Source organism: Maylandia zebra, linkage group LG18 (genome assembly GCF_041146795.1).
Source record: "Maylandia zebra isolate NMK-2024a linkage group LG18, Mzebra_GT3a, whole genome shotgun sequence".
In the NCBI taxonomy this organism is placed as follows: Eukaryota; Metazoa; Chordata; class Actinopteri; order Cichliformes; family Cichlidae; genus Maylandia; species Maylandia zebra.
Genome location: NC_135184.1, coordinates 6,961,937 through 6,982,369, shown reverse-complemented (window position 1 = coordinate 6,982,369; position 20,433 = coordinate 6,961,937). Strand labels below are relative to the sequence as shown.

At 41.7% G+C, this 20,433-nt stretch overlaps 1 protein-coding gene across 11 annotated transcripts in view; it reads right to left on the bottom strand.

Annotated features, from left to right (window-relative positions):
* Nucleotides 1-20,433, bottom strand: part of pard3ab (par-3 family cell polarity regulator alpha, b) — a 248,872-nt gene that overhangs the window by 90,601 nt on the left and 137,838 nt on the right. For 9 of the 11 annotated variants that reach the window (XM_004565537.4, XM_076876530.1, XM_012923061.4 and 6 more), the window contains 4 exons: nt 14,059-14,247; nt 13,156-13,326; nt 8,699-8,849; nt 1,455-1,641 (listed from right to left, as the gene is read on the bottom strand). In XM_004565537.4, coding sequence (XP_004565594.2) covers nt 1,455-1,641; nt 8,699-8,849; nt 13,156-13,326; nt 14,059-14,247 — 698 coding nt within the window. The remainder of the gene's footprint in view (nt 1-1,454; nt 1,642-8,698; nt 8,850-13,155; nt 13,327-14,058; nt 14,248-20,433) is intronic. The other 2 variants (XM_076876531.1, XM_076876532.1) reach the window with 1 other exon arrangement.

The following is a 20,433-nucleotide window of genomic DNA, read 5'->3' as shown; positions in this document are numbered from 1 at the left end:
AATATGTGTTCAAAATCATTTCAATGGATTTAATTACTCCAAAAACAGGAATGTTTTGAAATAGTTGTCATAATTTTTTTTATATAAAAGGAATGCAAAATGAAAGTAAACACATTCTACAAGCAGAAAAGAAAGAAAGAAAAGTGGGAAGAAGAAAGCTGAACATGGTATAAGTTAAGAAGGATTCAAAGAAGCTGTCCTCTTTGAACTCGAGGCCTTCAAACATGAACATGAAGGGCATCGGGGAGGGACGGGGCAAAAATCAAGAAGAAGGTATGGGAGCTGAGCAACTGGAACTAGTGGAATATAGATTGGGGCAATGAGAGAAACAGGGTTGGTGAAGACAGCACGACGGTGAGAACTAAAATAAAAACAGCAGAACTGAGAGGGCAGAAAGGCTGGCAGCAGGAGACAAGGAGTTATCTGGATGGAAGAAAGCAAAAGAGGAGATAAAGGCAGCAGTAGAATGGAAGAAAAACTTAACAGACAAAAACAGACAGAGAAAAATATCTGTTAATCTTTCTCACACTGACACACTCAAGATGTCCTTATCATCACTGTGGCAGAAAAGGACATCAGACTGAGAGGATAGTAGGGGGAAAAAGAAAAGTAGCTGCTCCAGGAAACGCTGCTTACAATCAAAGAGCAATCAGCTGGAAAAACAAACAATCTGCACACCGATAATCCACAACACTGAAACACCTGACAGACAAAACACTGATTATCACCTCACAAAAGGGTGAGATATACTGTACTAGACAGCAAGTGAACAGTTAGTGCTTGAAGTTGAGCCAACAGGGAAATGAGCAATCATAAGGATTTAAGGGACTCTGACAAAGGTCAGACTCGACAACTGGGCCCAACAGAAGTGGTCCAAGGAGCCGCACATGTGACAGTGTTTTGGTTAGCAAAGACTGGCTTGTGTAGTCTGATGCTACAGAAGAGCTACTCCAGAATAAACTGCTGAAAAAGTTCATGCTGAATAAGACAGGAAGGTCTCAGTACAGTGCAGCCCTTCGAATGGCAAATCATTAAATAAGTAATGGCAGCAATCTGTTAGAACAACAATGTTTTCTGTTGCTCTTGTCAGTCACAAGTTGCATCGGGGTGCACTGTGGGAAAAGGCCAGCTACTGAGGCAACATGATGCTCTGGGCTATAATGTAAAATTTTAAGGAACAGCTTCCAGAACGAGTGTTCAGAGCATCGAACGAACAGGAACCATCTCACAGTTTACAGAGCTTAAAGAGCCCGCTGCTAACATCTAGTGCCTGATACCGCATGACTGCGAGGTCTCAAGTAGCTGTAAAAACAAACAACCTGTTGCATATGAAGTTTTTCTCCAAGAAACCTTATTTTCAGATATTATATGCCGTTTTGTTAGATTTAGGCACAGTAGCTCTGTGGAAAACGTGTTAAACTGTACGCTAACCAGAAACAACAGTTTCCGCCTACCTGTGATTCTGATTGGGCAGCTCTTTGGTCCACGGTGGAGTCACATCAGCTGCGAAGCCGACATCATCGTGCGAGCTCGAGGACGACTGGTCGGAAAGGTGGGGTGGAAGAAGTGGCGGCCGGTCATCTTCTATGATCACAGTGTCGTCCTGCGGCATGTTGACGGTCGGTGAGAGCTGATAGTTTCCTGCAGGGGACAAAAATATACTTTTCATTATTCTTATGTTTTCATCGCTGTGTTTATGTGTTTTGGTCCTTCAGATCCAAAGTTTTCTGTGTTCCCAACTTCACAAAGAAGACTTGTATATCTCCACTCTGACAAAGACATAAATATACATGTAGAAAAAATGAAAAGGTTAAAGCCAAGTTGTTATGTTAGTCCTTGAGACTCAGAGCAACAGCAGCATTTCTCAAGTCAATAATAAGAGAGAAAAGGACGGAGAATCAACACGCCAGAACACAAAGTCTTACAGCTCGGTGTGACAGAGTAAAGCAATCTAACAAAATCAGTTAGTTTACATTTATACCGCTTCTTTCTGACTGGTTTCATTTCTCATGACTTTCACTAATGAAGAACAATATGTTTTATTGACACGACTCAAATTAGAGTCTTGCTTCTTCTTACAGTTCAGTAAGATGTATGAGACAAGTGCACATCTCAACAAATGAATTGGTACTCAGCCGCCGTCTACTGTACAAACCACACAGCATCCCCGTCAGTGTGCTTGAGCGTAAATCAGGAGTTATTTCCAGAGAGAACATTTGAGCCACACTTCCTAATCAGTCAGTGCTGCAGCGATTTATCAATATGGAGAACCTGAGAGTTGAGAAGACACTATGTCTCATCAGCGATTTTATTTTATTGGAATAATCCCTACATAGAAAACAGCATCCGCGATTTATATTGGCGCCAAGGTGAAAATCATGAAAACTGAAAAAAGGAGCACGCTGACTGGAGAAACCCTCAGGAATTCATTTATTTGTGACAGAAGACAACTACTGTATTAAGCGTGAGACTGCAGTCACAGTTTAATTGGAAAGGGACAACAAAATACAATGAAACACGGGTAACTTTTGAAACCACGGAACATATTTTGAAGTTTAAAAACGGTGAGTGAAACGGCTTCTGGCTAATCAGCTTATACCAAGAGGAGTCTGGCAGCAGGCACAATGGTGCTCTTATGTCAAAACACTATGATTAATTCAAGCTGTGCCCTCACAAATAAAGATTAAAAAAAAGTCTGTGTTGAAGCAGAAAAAAAAAAATTAAATAGTCTCCTTTCTCCGCCTCTGAAAAGCACAGCTTAAAAACTCTCATTGATATGCAGCAGATGACTTTGTCTTTAATCTGTATTTTGAAACTGGCATCAAAAAGGGTATCTTCAATGCTTCATAAAAGCCTTGTGTACTGAGCTTAGGGAGGAGTTTGTTTGTCAGAGACCAGGAGGTCTAAGCCAGGCCTGCTGTTTGCTTCTCTTAACCAGGCACCAAGGGGACCGCAGGGCCGCAGCATGTCATTTCATCCAGCTAGCATGGGTGAATGACCTGATGTAAATGAGCTGAAAGGAGAAAACAAAGGAGCGATGAGGAGGTTTGAGTGTGTTAGGGTATGCAAATTTGTGTGTAGAGGTCAATTAAAATGTTGTCGGTCAATGTTCAAAGTGACATCTTATTTATGTGAACTGACTGATGCACAACGTACTTTTTAATCCCATTTTGGAAACATAATAAGGCAGTAAAGCTTGCGCCACACAAAACCCTATTTAGAGTGTTATTTTAAAGGAATAATATGACTTACAGTGATGTTTGTGCTGCAGTTTTGGTGATTGAAATTCTAGTACTTCAGCAGTTATCTGTAAGTGATGTATGGGAAGCTGCTTGTAAATCAAGGTTAGCAGCAGGAACTGATTACTTTGCCCTCCACCTTCTAAATATGGTTCTGGTTTCAAAATTGAGAGCTCAGAAGCCAATGATGAAATAGTTAATATTTACAGCCTCCTTGTGCTTGGTAGTGACTAAAAAAGTAGTGGGAGAAAAAAGACAATAAGAAATAAATGCACACATTTCTAGGAATATATATAGATGTATATATAGATGTGTAGATATAGATATATAGATATATAGATGTGTACAAGCATGAATTCTCTCACACTCAGTGTGAATGTGCTGTGCTGGATCTGCAGAAGTGTGCAAAGTGCACGGCCTTAACCTTCCCTGAACAACTACAACTGTTCTAGTGGTTTTAGTGTGTGTCTTTGCCCTCCTTTCAGCCCCGCCTCCTGCTGTGCATGTTTGTTATTCACTGTGAATCTGGGAGTCCGGGCGGGTCCTCCAGCACAGCATGGCCACTTTTTTCTCTCAGACCACAGCCACACACATTTTACACAAGCGTCCGCACACATGTGCATTCACAGAACCACTTAATCCCATTTCCCTAAGCAGTCCAATGCGCAACACTGAGAATCCCATCAATGTCACAGTTTGAATCACTGCAGTACAATCAACTGGCAGCTACTGAGTAGGAAACCAATGAATCTGTCAACTCAGTTGCTCGGTATAAGGACGGGGAAAAAAAAGCTTCTTTGTTTTAGTGCCAGCACCCGAGGGCAGCCGACAGCCAGCGACAATGGCTGTGCCATGTGGACGCAGCACACACCCAACATCACCTGAGAATCGAACCAATAAACACAAATTATTGTTCCCAACGGCTGTAATAATTTTAGACAGCGCTGCAGTGGAACAATAGGCAGCATTTCATTGGTGAGTCTCCAGTATTATTAGATGCTTTTTGTATACAACTGCTGAATACTTGAAGGAAAAAAGGGGGACATGGAACTGGCAAGAGGGAAGGAGGGGGTACAAAAGACTTTCTGAATGAAACTGGAAGTAGCAGGAGGGGAGGATAACATGAGGTGAAAGCCATGCGGAGCATTCCCCCCCTCCCTCCTTTTAATTTTGTCTTGTCTCAATGTATTTGCATAATTAGCAAAGAGGTTATTGCCAGGGGTGCTGGGCCTTGAAAGCTATTGGCCTGAAGGAATAATTAAGCTGCTCTCTTATCCCTGGCATCTTCAGCAAGCGATCTAAGAGTGCATGTGGTCCGAAATTCAAGCTGATATGTTCGAAACCAAGTTCTCCTCTAAGAAAGCTTAATGCATGATTTATGTTTAGCTGCACCCTCACAACGCAAGAACAGGCTTATTCCAAGGAACTGTGAAAGACCCCTCCAGCACTCAAACACACACACAATTGTATTTATCTTAAGAAGGTTTGCTGAGCATGCAAAGCTCTACTTTGTGTTCACATGCGTTCCCATCTGGGACCTGCTTCTAGTCTCTTCCTGACAGCTCCTGACTAGCAGCAATGGAGCAGCTCATAGCCGTGCATCTGTTTTTCCAGACCCTTCCACTGTATTCACATCAGTCATAACACAGCTGCCTATGTTGGCGAATCACCACATTTATGTTAATTCACAGGGAATTGACTCAAGTACAAAGGGTGACAAGTTAGCTCGTGCAATCATCAGGAGTTACTACAACTTAAAGTTGCAAATCCTGCAGCTGGTCCATCAATACAAACGTAAGCACGGGCCAGAGCACTCGTCCAACTCCCAGACATGCACTTTAAAAGTGGTGGTTGACCCAAATTACACAGAAAGACGCCACGATTGTTACCCTATGTTGTAGTGGTGTGAAACCATGTCCAAAGTTTGGGTTTTTCCGCCCATGTTTGGACATATTCTTGGAGGTGTCTTCTTTCACTCAAATACGGTGTCAAAAAGCTCTAAAATATCTTTCTATAAGACAAACATTAGATTCCACCAGCGCTACTTTCATTAAAGAAACTGTTCCAATCCAAACAAGAAGGGTTCTATAGAACCAACCTTCTAAAGTCAAGTCATGATCAAAAACTTGACATTTACTGCAGCAAACCTGGTCTGAGGGCCAAAACAGTCATTTTATAGGTAGACATAAATAAAGGGAAGAATTCGATGTGGAATGAATGTTAGAAAAAGTTTTAATAGCTTTAAGAACGGGGATGAAAGATCAATTGTTTGGGAGAAAAGTTCTGATGTTTATGATGGGTTTGGCCGGACTATCGGCCCTCCATCCAATGTTTATTTATAATTGCCAGCACAGCCTCTATAATTCTCACCCTAGAAAGAAGGAGAAGAAAGATGCAGATGACACAAAAAATGTTCAGCTAATGATTTTTGCAAAACTCACTTTAAGCAGGTGGGTAATTTGCACTGCAGTTTTTACTTTACAGATTACTGTCGGGTGATTTTCACAGGATTAAGATCAACAATCATATAATTATTACAGTTTATTACATGTATATACATACTAACCTCATGTGAAGAGGAATAAAGTTCAAACTGAGTCCTAGTTTGACTGGTCCCCATCAAATCTTATTTTTATAAAAATGTAGTTATAGACAACACAAAAGACATTTGAAAAAATACCTTTAAAATGTTAATTTATGAGGAAAATACTAAGAAAAGCAGAGTCTACCAGCTTAAAGTTTGAGATTGCTGACCTTTATCCTCTTTGCCGAGTCCACAGTGGCAAATTAAACAAGAGTTCATATAAGGATTTAATCCTTTCCCTACCTCTCCCAATCTTCACAAAACCACAGAGCAATGTTCTAAAAAGCCCAAACTGCTTATCTGTAGTGATTCAAGTACATGAAAAAAATCCTTTTATAACCCACTTGATTTTAAAACCACGTGTCAAAAAGAAGACTCAGAATACGTTACATGATATATTGAGGCTGAAATGCCTCCTTAAACAGTCAAGGGAAAAAATCCACTGGGCTGATTAAGTGTTTAATAAGCAGAGAAAAGAGTCACGTGTCTGTGACACATAGCAATTATAGAGTGTGCAGCCCTCATAGGCCAGCCTTGGAGGTTTCAAGCATGCGGTGCCTGATCCTGGTGGACAAACAGACCACTCTCGGTGCTTTGATATCAGATATTCCCTGCTTAGCCCAGTCAGTTCACAGTGAAATCACAAAAACAAGACACGTGACAGAAGATCAAAAAAAGCACGTGGCACGTGTGTTGGGAGACACAAATACTGATGGGGCATGAGCTGCAACACTACAGCAGCACTGCGGTGACATTATTCAATTTAAGTTGAGCCTCATCATGTTTCACAAAATCCATCTCTCGCTTGTAAAGGTTGTGACTGGATGCAGCTCCACATTTTGGACAATATTTAATCATATTTAAGGGAGACTGACAGTAGAAAAGCAGATATTAATAACAATTTCTATATTTTTTTCTTAGTACAGCCTTCCTTTAATTTCACCTAACAAACAATCTCATCCTCACCAACAGGCCAAACTTCACTTTGATTTTTATTCTGGAAGATTATTTTGTTTGTTTAGTTTCCATTTGTTTGGATCGAATCTCTTGCTTAAAGAAAGAGGAAAAAAATCCTTAAAGTATTACTGCAACGACTGTGCCACTCTGGTAACAACCTGAGAACCCATCAGCTCGTACACTGACTTGGCGTCCAAGTGCAACGGCTAGTTTTTCAGGGCTTCAGCATACCCAAACTGCGGATAACAAATATCTGTTCAAAACCCCCCTCTTTTGTTTTTGCTCTCGACATAGATAGACTGACTTGCAACCAAAGCATGCTCAAATATTTGCTTAGTTAACAAGACGCAGGAAACTTCTGTAACTATCTAATAGCTACCCCCGAAAAATCAAAACTGTTTATTCGTATTATTTTCTTTTTTCTGTAAAAGACCCTCTGCCAGGTTCGATTTTAAAGTTTAACAAAGTCCCATATTAACCACCCACTGTTTGCAGAAAGCTCTTCTATGCTCCAGTTCAACCTTGACAGCTTTACTGCTTTTTGTTTTTCGTTTCAGGCAGAGAAAAAGACTCTTTGCAGTCTTTAGAAAGCCTTCTCCCGTCCAACAAAACTAAAGATCAGCAACTGTTGAAACACGTCTGGTCAGTACATTCTGGAGGCCCCTGCAGATTATGCTGATTTTGAACTGTATACACAAAGTGATGTATTAACTTCATGAAGCATTAGGATAAACTCGAGCTTCACAAAAGATTCAGACATCAGTTTGTCTGGTCGGCAAAGTGACAGCGATCTCATTTGCCACTGCTAAGCAGACAACTGCTGTAAATCTGCCTCGTGCTTTCACTCCCAACCCTGTACGCTCATTATGTGCTTGCTGTTTGTTAAGCATGGATGAACGCAGCCACTGTAGCAGCATGGAGGAGCTTCACCTATTAAGGAGAAAAACAGTAAGAAGAGTTGAAGTAACTCTTATCTTGTATTTTAAAAAAGTAGCTCTAGGCAAATCTGTCTCATTAATCAATGCAACTTAATCTGAAAGTGTTTTCCATTTATGCAAATCGGTTGACTCTGACACTGTCAGTATATATAAAAGTGTAAGCTATGAGTGACAGAGAAAGTGTTAATTTATTTACATTAAAAGTATTTTCTGTGTCTTTTTTTTCCCCTTTGGGCTCATTTGCAATGAATCAGCAGAAGAGAAATTGAAGAATTCAAAGCAAATAAACAACTGCAAAGGACAAGATGTAGGAAGATGGTCAGGTCATTTTGTTCTTTCTTGAAATTAAAACAGGCGAGCTTTGCGATTTCACCATCTGGTGCACAGAATCCTTTCTTTGACATTAACGAACATAACCACCCATCCATCAATCACTCAAGTGCTACACAAATGCAATCCTGCACAGATGCGCACAAAGCTCTTACACACAGATACAAATATGCTTGCTAATCACACACACGCACGCACACACGCGCGCACGCAGTCACTTTCAAACCAGCTCAGAGCATGTTTGAGCAAAGGGTTATTTAGAAACAGGGAGAGTTGCAGGTTTGAGAACCAATGCACGCGTGACACTTTCAGAAAACATACAAGCAACAAACTGTCGAGGGGGCATTTGTCCATCTCTGCCTCCTGCGGCCTGACAGAGACATTAAAAACCACTGGTTCCAGATGATACTGCTGGCTCATGCTGACAAAACCTGGCAGGCTAGCTTAGAGAACACACAAAACAAAATGCTGTAATTGCTGTAAAATGCTGCAGTTGTGACCCTATAAACATCCTTAAGCAGAAGAAACAGGGAATCACATTGCACCTGCAAATGGCCATAAACTACAACAAGGCAGGAAATGTTAGAACCAGTTGCCAATGAATGAGTACAAAAAAAAGGTCAAAATTAATTCGTTATGCTGGAACTCACCTATCGTGCGTGGCAGCATGCCTTGCCGGGGCATCAAGTTGTCATCGAGGCCCTCCAGGCCACCATACAGCGAGTGGGAGATTCGGCGCTCGTGGTCATCTAGGGAGGTGTTTAAAATCTGCTGGGGTCCCAGTGGGCTCCCTGGTGTCTCCTGAATGAAGAGGAAGCTGATGTTACATCAAAGACTAACTCCTTCCTTTGTTTGAATCACCTGTGAAGTGTTTTTATAAAGGTTAACAAAGAACAAATAATCCTTTTTAACGGGGACAGAGTGAAGTGCTAGAAGTTAAGTCTTACTCAAAAGTGAGAGAATGATTCTGAAGGGACCTAGCATCGCTAACATTTGTTCAATAGTAATGGCTGGACACAGGGGTGGCGATCCATGCTAATGCTACCAATGTGGTAACAAGGATAAATGAGGATGGATTTCCATTCGGCTGTTGAGCCACAGGCTGTTACCGAGCTGGTGATCCCCCGCTGGGGAAGATTAGCTTCCTAGCATCTTGACATTTCCCTTAAGACCCATGATGACAGTCTTTCTTGCTGGACAAATAGACCATTTGCATGCCCCGTTACCCTTTTGCACACATCTACTGCCTGAGAAGGTGTGTGCACGTGTGTCTTTTGTCCGTTGGATCACTGGATGTACTGATGTTTTCTGTATGGTTTTTGCATTTCTTTCTGAAGGTGATGACAGCTCTAATGATAACAGTCATAAATGTTAACACATATCAGGAAATGACACTATCAAACTTGACTCAATACTGGGACCAAATGACTCCAATCAATGACTATGACTAGCTTGGCTGGAATTTGAGTTTGGCAGAAGGTCTTTGCCCAATGATCCCTTTCACTTCAGTGAATGGTTGTGCCGCTATAAACACTGCCGAATAGATAGGGATGTAACAGAAAACTTCAGTTTATGAGAGCATACATATGGTGGTAATATTAGGATGCTGGCAAAAGTGTCATGAGGCAGATTACAGAAAAGAAGGCTCTTTGTGCAAGACTAGAAACATGTTCACATCCTGAATCACCTTTAGCTCATCGATCAAACTGCTTTTTCTTTCTTGTTAGGGATTCACCGGGGTCATTTAGACAAGACAAGTCTGTTTATGAAAAAGGAATAAATAAATAAACCCTTGCAGCAGCCCTGAACTCGATCTTGTGTTGTGAATGCAAGACGTTATTTAGCACAGAAACCTATAACTTTCCAATAAATGCACGCAAGTAAAAATACAGCACAGGCCTGCGAAGTGTAGAGTAATACAATAAGTTCACACTGGAAATAAGGCAAAATTCAAAACCCTTAAGCAAGACACCATAATAGCTCTTGTAGAAAGGTAAGAAAATCATAGACATTTCCTTTTTAAATAACTCCTCCTGTAGAAAAAAATGTTAGTATGCCAATAAAAGTTTCTACCAGTTTTACTGCTAACACGTCTTAATTTTTCTGGATGCCTTTCTTGCACTACAAATGAAGAAAGTCATTTGCTGAACAGATTAAACCGTTTGAACGATGGCAAACATAACTAATGAAAACTTCACATGGATAAAACAAATCAACTACGGAGAGCGACTCATTTCGAAGGTCGCCATATGGTGCTGTGACTGCCGGCATGCAGCTGCTCTTGACTTTAAATGAGGTAGTTAATGAATCGGGTGACTGAGGGGCCGGGGTGAAATGCCTCGGTAATAGCCGATGGGATTCGCCGTACTGAGGGCACGTGGACAAATCACACCGCAGCTCATTGCATATTCAGGCTGATAATTGAACTCCTGGAAGGTCTCGATCCCTTCGGGTGCCAGCGGTGATGTGGAAGTTGGCTGGTTGGAGTTCACTGCGTTTCTATGGGGATGGAGGAAAGATCGGAAATGGTGGAGCCTGTGATTTATGCAAAAGCAAACATTTGAGATTGATATCGGATTGACGGGGACACGGGAGGGAGAGTAAATAAAGATTTATCTGATCACATATGTCGCTAAATGTCAAATGAGCTATAGGTCTTATCCTATAGTAATTAGGTGTTATTAGATTTTAAGTAATATTTGATTGACGGCTGGTTATGATGCGTTAATCTATACTGAGCCTATGGGGCTTCGAGCTCAGACCAGTCTCTTTGAGAACAAGTGTATTAAATTGTTGTTTTCCTCCTCTTGTTTTCTCAGTGTCACGGACTCTATTTTTATAAATAGCCAGACACTTGGACAGCCTCAGGCCATGCCTCCAGCTCTGCATGTGAAGCAAAGATTGACGAGACTCCCAGCGCTCGAATTTTATTCATCCACCACGCTCTCTGTGAAGTCTCACTGCTTCGACATGTCGGCAACACACACGCGTGTGCATATACATAGGACGTGTTGGCAAACGGACACGCAGAAATATCCTGGTAAATAAATGCATATGTGCATAAGCTGGATGTACAAAAGCACAAACTGCACGCTTCACTACACATATATACACGCACACAGGCTGATAACACACACACACACACACACAAGACACACCTCCAGGCTTAGCCTCTGCTTTCAATTACGAGGCGGACCGAGGGGAAATCAAAACTTTGACACACCAGGTTGGAAAAGGAGAGCAGAGAAGCCAGGCACTGCCAGAGGCGTACACGTGCACACGGATGTGCGCGTCCATTTGCAGACACGCAGCAGCGGTGCACACAGATTCAGCCTCAGCTTTCAAGCAGGCGACAGGCCAAGGTGTACGGAGAATGTAAAAACATGACATTGAGGGGAGGAGAAAAGTTGCGCAGCTCAGTTCGCAGCCGTGTATTTTTCCTCCACCTGCCTCGAGGGAGGCAGGAGTGAATGTAAGGGGTTGGTGAAATGCTATGACCTGACTGCTTCCTTTTATTTTATGAAATAATTAATTGATGCTTATAAGGGTATTTCCCAGTGGTTTGGCTTTGGGTTGTTATATATTTATCACGGAAAGGAACTCACAGAAATCAGGCCTAATGACTTAAGTGGCTATATTCAAGAACAGCAATGCCAAATTTTAGAGAAACAAAAACAAAAAAAACCCCAACAACATGGAAACTGCAACTATAGATATTCTGATCTGAATACTAACAGATTGGAAAGTGAAATTTGCCCCATTAGAGTTGAAAATACTAAAAGTAAGGTTGGACTCTAGCAGACTGAAATAGCAGTTCTTTACCAAACTGCAGTCTGCGTCTAAATCTGGATGTTTTGTGAATCAGCAGCAGCAGTCGAAGAACTCACTACACTGCTTCAAATCACAGAACAGCTGGTAACAAAAAAGCCCGAGCATTAATACTGAATGAACGCCACCTTCTTTTGCTCAAAAACTAATGTTGACACGGCCTTGGGCACGATGTTTCCCCACAGTTTTCCCAATGAAACGGCTCAACTCTGCACAACTCTGAGGTTTGAATTTGTGAAAGCCAAGTCGGCTGCTGCAAAAGGTCATATATGCTCAGAGTGAGCAAAAACAGTAAATTATTATAGTTGCTGTACTAGTTGTAAAATCTTCTGATTGCATGGTTTACACAAAAGCGTGCTGGTCACAGCTATGATGCTGAACTTGAGTAGATCCCGACTAATACAGCATTCTTCAGACCAATATGAAATTTAGTCACTTTAAAATCCAAAATAACAGCCACATGTGTGGATTTCCCTAACATTTGTTATGTTTAGTTTAGTGCTGTCAGCTTTAACATGTTAATACGGCGTTAACGTGGGTAAACGCGTTAATGCTGTCCTCACGATTAACGCAATTAAATGAGGTTTTAGCGCACTCAACCCATCTGGAGTGGAGAATGGACAAATCGGACAAGCTGCCCAAAATGCTCCAGATGAGTTAATTGTTAATCGCGTTAGTCGTTAACGCCGAGGAACCCCTCACACGGACTAATCTGCGTTAACGGGGATTTGCCAATTTTGATGCGTTAACGCGAGTCAGTTTGTGTTAACGCATTAGCGCTGACAGCACTAGTTTAGTTATTTATGAGTCCTTACTAAGGTGAGGGCTTTGAGTACTCCGGGAGAGTAGAAAAGCGCTATATAAGAATCAGCCCATTTACTAAGGTGATATGTGAATGCTGTTTTAAAATAAGTTAATAACTGTTTTACAAGTCATGGATCAGTCGTTTACGCTCTGCCCCCTGGTGGACAAATTAAGCAATGTCAATGGTTGAAGGGCGTTTCTTCCATCTCCACTTTTAATTTTTCAACGTTGGAAATTCTGACACTGATTTATCTCCAAACAGCCAACATCAGGCAATATAACGGCCAATATGCTGGATAAGTTCTAAAACTGAGGCTTTAAGCCCTCTCAGACTCCCATTTAATCATCAGTAAGACACATTAGCAAAATCGGCAAAGCAGCGGTTCTAATTAAAAAGTAATGATTGTCCTGGTCTATATAAATTCACACAGCCGAGAACCAGACATTCAAATCCATCCTTCACCTTGGTTCCTACCTCATTTCTTTTGGCAACTCGCCTGGCCACAATGAGCTGGATCATACCACGCTTGTTGCCTTCAGTTGACATGGACTTGCGTAGCGTCTCCATAGCGTCTTGGTTGGTTTTGCCCAATAGCGACTCGCCGTTGACAGCAATCAACTGGTCATTTACTCGCAGTCGCCCGTCCTTTTAATAAACAACCAATTACATATGCTGTTTAAACTTTTAACACTATGGAAAAAGTGCATTGTGTATTTTTACTGACTGAACAATAAACGCTGTAAATAGACCTAAAAGCACTTACACCTCCGGTTTAACAATAACCTTGATCTAATCAGACAAACGACCTCACTCACTAAGAGGATCCTGTTTCTAGTCATGATCTAATGTCTTGGAGAAAACAGTGCTTTCAAGGCCATTATCATGAGCTGTCAACACAAGCTTGTTTGTATGAAAAACAATCAAGTTGAAGGACTATTGAAACCGACTGCAGCACTACAGACAGCCATGGAAGAAAGGCTGCTTTGTGCTCATAGAGCTCATCACAGCTTAAGTGTTTCTTAGAACCAGGAAAGTCGTTTACCTCACGTTCCCTGTTAGAAGGTTAAAGTTACTTTTTAAAGTTTGGCATATCGAAAAATCACACCTAAAATATAAAAAGCTTTAAGACAAAGACATTCTAATGTAATGTAAAGACACACAGATTTAATTCTAAACTTAATGATTCTGCCGCCGGCCAGGTGTCAGTTAGGACTTGCTGGTGTACATAACATTTAGAGTCAGATTTAACTGAATCAGCATCTTTAGATTTCAATTTCATATAAAAAAAAAACTTGCCTCCATGAATGAACACATTTTTAATCTTTCTTCTTTATTTCCATTCAGACGCTTTATTATTCATGAGAGAGGCTACTGTACCTTACAGGCTGCACCTCCATTTATGATGGATTTGACAAAGATGCCCAGATCTGCATGGTTTTCCTTGGAGCGGTTGCCTTTAACGCTCACACCCAAACCTGCAGAACCCGAGTCACTGAGGGGGATCTCAAAGGTCAGGAACTCTCTGGTCCCATCAGGGGTCAGGACCAACTCGTCCTCCTCTGTCTTCTGTAAGAGGCGGAGCAAAGATTGAGATATGGAGCCCAATTTACGGAGCGAAAGCAACCCGACCAGCGACTACAAAAGAACTTTTGAGAATCCGCCGAGACAGAATCACATTTAAATACATCTAAATGCTCGTACACCGTAATAAATATTTAATCATCCAAACCAAAAAACATTCATGCATTTAGCCTAAGCAGTAAAGCAAACACCCCTTCAGCCTTGCCACACTTTCTCCGTCTTCTTGGGGTTAGCAAAAGTACAAAAGTTAAAAGGACATTCATTTGGCTACTTGAGGTTAATGAAAAGAACCTGCATATAATTTGCAGCAGGGCAGTTAGCAGGGAGGTAAATCAGAGTGCAAGCTCATTATCTACAACAGATTTATTAGTGTTAGACTACCAGTCTTAAGTGTTAAATCAGGTGCTTAGTATATGCAGGCAGAGACTTCTGTTGTATAATTAAGGCACACGGCTCTCATTACTCAACGCTGAACCAGATAAATTAAGGAAATATCCATTCTGACATCAAAATGGCATCTTATAATAGTTGGGATGTGATGTGTTAGCTTTGATCTTTGGTGCCAGTGAATAAGCTGCAAGTCCGAGTAAGTTCTGCAGTGCAGTCTCCTACAGTGGAAGAATTTTGGAGAAGGATTGTAGCCCGCTCCGACAAATGAGAAATGACATAACACTAACCTGCTTCCCATCCACCAACAACAAACACTGCACAGTTATATGAAGCTCCACAACAGCCAATATCTTGGCTAACTGAACACTTCTGTCATGTACTTGAAAGTGCAGCGTGAATCAAAGCAAATGCAATTGGAGAGCATTTACTGTGAAGCATCTGCAGGTACACAACTAAGAAGTGTTCAATAACTGCAAATTTGCCAGTGCGTGTTTCTGATTAGATTACTGAGTATATACTGCATCTATATTGTGATTAATGTCAGCCTTATGAGGTGTTCAAGCTCAGTCCAATATGATTATCTCCTGTTAATTTCAAATCATTACAGCACAGATGCACTCCAGATCAACGCCACAACTACATTTAGTGTTTGAAGGACACGGAGACTCCAAATATGGCCAACAAATGTCAAGACGTACTCTTCTTAAACATCCCTGTATACTCAGGACTAGGGCCTCACCTCAGAACTAAGAGTTGTGGCTTAGATATTAAGTCACAGCTGAATGTCTCCACTAAAAACGTCTGACTAAAAGTGTTCCTATAGGAAAAAAAGCACAAACCTCGCACCTGAATCATGATGCCAAGTGCGTCAAACAGGCAGTAAACTTCCCAGTAACCCCGCATGAACACAGCAGCCTAATTGACATGCTGAGTGCTCTCTCTGTCTCTTCCCCTCCACAACAGGTGCTTCTCTCACTCTTTCTCTAAATTCATTCTCCCTCTCTCTTCCAGCTCCAACAATAAAAAGCTATTCTCTCTTGCTTGTTATTTGACAGCTGTCCTCTGAATAGATGGGTGCGTGCACGCTAGCGCCTGGCAATTATTGTGCACGCCTAATGAATTCAATCATCGGGCTCGGTGTCAGCATGTCATTAGCTCCCTTTGTTTGCTGGGAGAGAGATGGAATTACTCTGGGTGCAACCGAGGAGGGAGAAAGAGGGATGGAGGGAGAGGCAAAGTGGCGGAGGAGGAGGGCAAAGTGAGGATGGAGTAAAAAGGACGGGGAGGGAAGGGGAGGAAGGAAGGAGGAGGAAGATAAAGGACAAGGAAGCACGAAGAGCACCGTCAGGGTGTCTGCGTGTTTCAGAAAGACAAAAGAATGCTACCTGGAATAAAGTTGTGAGAAAATTAAAAACAGAGCACGAGTCGATTTGATACGAGTGCTGCAGGATAATAAAGACAACAGGAATTTAATTATTTTGGTGCAATTCATTCTGCTGGAATAAATTTAAGGCTAATTAAAAAGTGACTCCTGAGCTGTGAGTAAGTGAATAAGAAGAAAAGTGAAGTCACAATAGAACTGATCTGTAAATGAGGTTTTATTTCAGGGCTGAAAATAGCCTCCTGTTCCCTTTTAGATTTAAATCTAATAGTTTGATTGAATTTAACTGCCATATTTCACACAGCGTTATGCAAAACTTACAAGATAATTGGACTGGAAAGTATATCTGGTAACCCTGAGAGCAAAATAAATGGTAACATCGGAGATGCTCCAAAGCCTTTTCGCCTTTCCAAAACACAAAAGAGACTGGAGAGCCTTCCAGCAACGGCAGTTAGCAGTTAGTCTGGTAGACATAGTTAAGACTGATACTGTATCCACAGATGGCAAACTCAGCTAAAAATCAATTAATTAATTAACTAATCAGTTAAGCCTGTTATTTTAAATGCTATAACTTACTGCATTTCTAGCTAATGCTGGTCTCTGTTAGCTAAAATGTGCTTGCTCATCAGCTGGTTCCACCAGTTTTTGATAAAAGAGGGTAGAGGTTGCTTCAATTAATTGTACTTTTTCTTCGCTAATAGCACGGGCATGCTCCCGCCAGGATTCATCAGGATCACTTCTGAGAGCACGAGACATTTTCTTACATGCATCGGACTCCACAGAGTCCAAAATCCCGACCAACATTAATACGAGAACTTGTCAAAATCAGTGCTACTCTGGATGGAAATCAATGTTGTGATATTGCATATGATTAGCAAGATCATGTCACAGCAAATGCGTGCTGTCATTGAAGCTACAGATGCTTCTAATAACATTTTAGGGAGGGGGCTTAGTATTGTGTCTTTTTGTAGGTATTAACAGTCGTTAAACCACCGCAGGCTCGTTTACAGCATTTGCAATGTTGATTTTACACATTAAATGCGCACTAGCAAAGAATTTCCACCACCAACCAACACAATTATGGTTTAGTGTGGAAATATAATGAATATTATCTTTGCAAAAACGAAACCTTGGGCTTCTTTATTTTGAAGACGATGTCAAAATTTTATTTTTGCTATTTAACTTCATTGCTCTTCTTTCTGATTGATGAGACTCTCATTCAGCATGCAATATGTGCACTCCACACCACAGGGTTCAATGTGCTGTTTGAGGCAGTCACAAAGGTCAGAGCAAAACAGTTAAAGACTTCCAGCAGTGTTTCAGTCTGTGTCCTGCACCTCTTTTCTTCATTACTGAGAGGAACAAATCAAAAGATTTTCTCTGATGCTCTTACTACAATCTCGAAGCTCAATTATATAATTCAGTTACTTTACACCTATAATATCAATTTTCCCTCGATCCCTGCACTCTGCTGCGTGGATGCCGTCTTTCCATTGGCTGCGAGGGCAGCAGTCACAGCTTGAGCGAAGCAGTGTAAATAATGGGTTTCAGAGCGTGCCACTCACGAGGCATCCTGCGTGACAGCACTTTAACAGGCAGCGAGTGGGCCTGCCACAGATCAGGTATGGTACCATCTGTGGAGAGAAGTCTGTGGAGCTAAGATTAGCATAAACCGCCAGAGAGGCTACTTTTTCCTTCTTTTTTTGGAAAGGAGCTGTGGGTCAGCCTGGGAAAAGTTCTGAAGTACATGATTTTACCACTAAGGCCAACTGTGGGCATCAAATGTGCTCTACTCCTACTACATCCCTGTTTACAGTGTGTAAGCAAAATTATAAGTAACATTTTATTACTATGTATAACAAAGTTACAACCTTCTGATAACCTATAATCTAAATTTTAGTCATGATCCAAAATATTTATCTTAAATTGGACGCAGTGTACCAACTTTTAAATAAAGCTTAATTGTTGTTTTTCTGAGATCCTGAATTATCTAACTGATTATTATTGTTATTAAGACCAGACAGAGAAAATACACCAACAAGAAAATCAGAAGAAAAAAAACCCACACAGGCACAGGAGGCAAAGAAGGTTCAAAGTGAGAGGAGCTGAATGAAGGTGATGGAAAGGAAAGTAGCGATGGGCTTGAGGAGGGATGGGGGGGAAATGGAGAGGGTGGAAAGGCGAGGAGCCGAAAAGAAAAGGGTGAGAAGAATGAGAGAGTGCGAGCATGACAATGACAGAGTGAGCGAGCGAGGGAGTGTGAATGAAAGGCCGACAGAAAGGGATGAATCCACGTGGAACACAAAAGGAGAGACACTGCCACCTCTCTCACTGCGCGCCTGTATCTCTCACTCTCTCCGCTTTTCGTATTTTTATACTGCTCTTTCACATTTATTTATTTTTTAAATCTCCATCTCCTCATCTCCTCCCTGTTTTGCGCCACCTCCCTTCCCCAGCTTCTACTTGTTCTTCCGTCGCCCATCTCTTCGGCTCCTCGTTTCCCCCTCTTATCATTTATTCCTACGAGCACACCCAACATTAAAACATCTAAATTTGAAGAGCCATCGTTTTTGCTTTTATCCTTGACGCTAAAGTAGTGATTGTGCCACACGGAAAACGAACTTTTCTCAAAGTACTGTGCAGAAAGATGCACTTGAAAATGTGAGCCTCAAATTTGAACTCGGTTCAGATAAACACCGCTTGTCTGAAAACTCTGAAATCACAGGAAAAATGCTTTTTGTCTAGTTCACAGGTGGCATCCATAAAGTAAGCAGCTCCTTCTTTCTCAGTTATCCGACTTAAGAAATGGAAGAACTTCTACATAAGAACAACCACAGATTGATGGGACTGGAGTGTTCAAAGTCAGCACAGGTGATGACAGTGAGCTGGACGAGGCTTTGAGGATTAACAGGCTTTAACTCGGAGCAATAACTTTTGTTTTTTGTTAACTGCTGACCAAATTTTGGCTGTAACATAAAACTTGACACTTAAAAGAAGGAAAAGATGACGCATTAAATTCTCCTATTTAAGCCCTCTCACACACACAAGCTTTCTGAAGCCTTCTGTCCCCCTCGCATTCTCATTTTCACTCATTCCCATCCATCCTCCCCAAACCTCTCCAGTGCAGCACATCTAATGCAAGTCTCACACCTTCAAAGCCTCTGCTCTTCTTTGTATGTGTGCAGTAACTAAAACTTGAGCATTACGGGGAATCAGACTCCTGCTTTTTCCTTCTCCACTGCGGGGCCTGGAATGATTAGCTTGACTTTGGCTATATAAACCTGTCGATTTGATGGCATCTGGAAAAGTCAGTTGAGGGGAATTTTAAGGGGGGGAGGAGGGCTGGAGGTGATGACTGAAAAGAGAGAGAGAAGTAAAAAGGGGGCAGTGAAGGGTGTAATTGGTCGAGAGAAGTCAGGCGTGGAGAGCATTGTTGGCTGCCTACTGTAGCACAGTCCATCTCTGCTTATTCATACTCCAAATCTTTTCATATTCCTGGCTTTCTTTTGCTGCTTTATGCACTGCCATCCTCGCTCTGTGTTCCTGTATCTTCATCAGCATCACTCCATCTCACCCTTTACAATCCACACTATACCCAAAAAGTGTCTGACTTTGGTCGTTTCTGCTATGATCCTTTTTTCCAGTGAAGAAAAAAATAAATAAATGTTCGTAGCCTCTTCCCTCGTCCTCGTCTTTCCACTCTCCTCCCCTTTTCTCGCACCCTCCTTTCCTGCTTCCCCCTTTTCTCCCCTCTATTCATGACTCCTACTTGTCCCCCCTCCCCCTCACCTTCTCTCTCTTCTCCCACTCTTTCTGATGTGTCTCGCTGTAGCTCCATGCTAATAAACCATGAATATCAAATACCTGTGTGATCGACGCACCCGAGGCAGGCACAGCACGGAGGAGGAGAGGAAGGCAGGTGTGTGGAGTGTGTATGTGTGTCATAGAGAAAGCCAGTGACAGGGGGAAAGAGAGGAAGTGTGTGTGTTGGTATGATTTGTGTGTGTGAACAAAAAAAAAAAAAAAAAAAAACATGCTATCCTTCTATGATATGACTATGCTGATAGACACTTCCTTTACAGCCTTATGGAGGCTGATATCCACACACACACACACACACACACACACGTTCAACTTGCAGTCCAAAACTAATCAGCTGCCCTCTTTCTAGCTCTCCCTCTCTCTCGGCCACTAGAAACCATTTATAACCTCATCCAACCCCAAGCAATTACACTAGCAGCTGCTCCCAGTCACTCTACGCCCGTGTGTGCTAGTGCGCGAGTATACTTATGTGCAAATGTGTAGTGGTGCATGTGCATCTGAGGTGTTGCGTGTTTGTGTAAATCGTGCCATATGACCCGTGCGTTTTAGAGTTTGCAACGTGCAAAAGGCTCTTGATA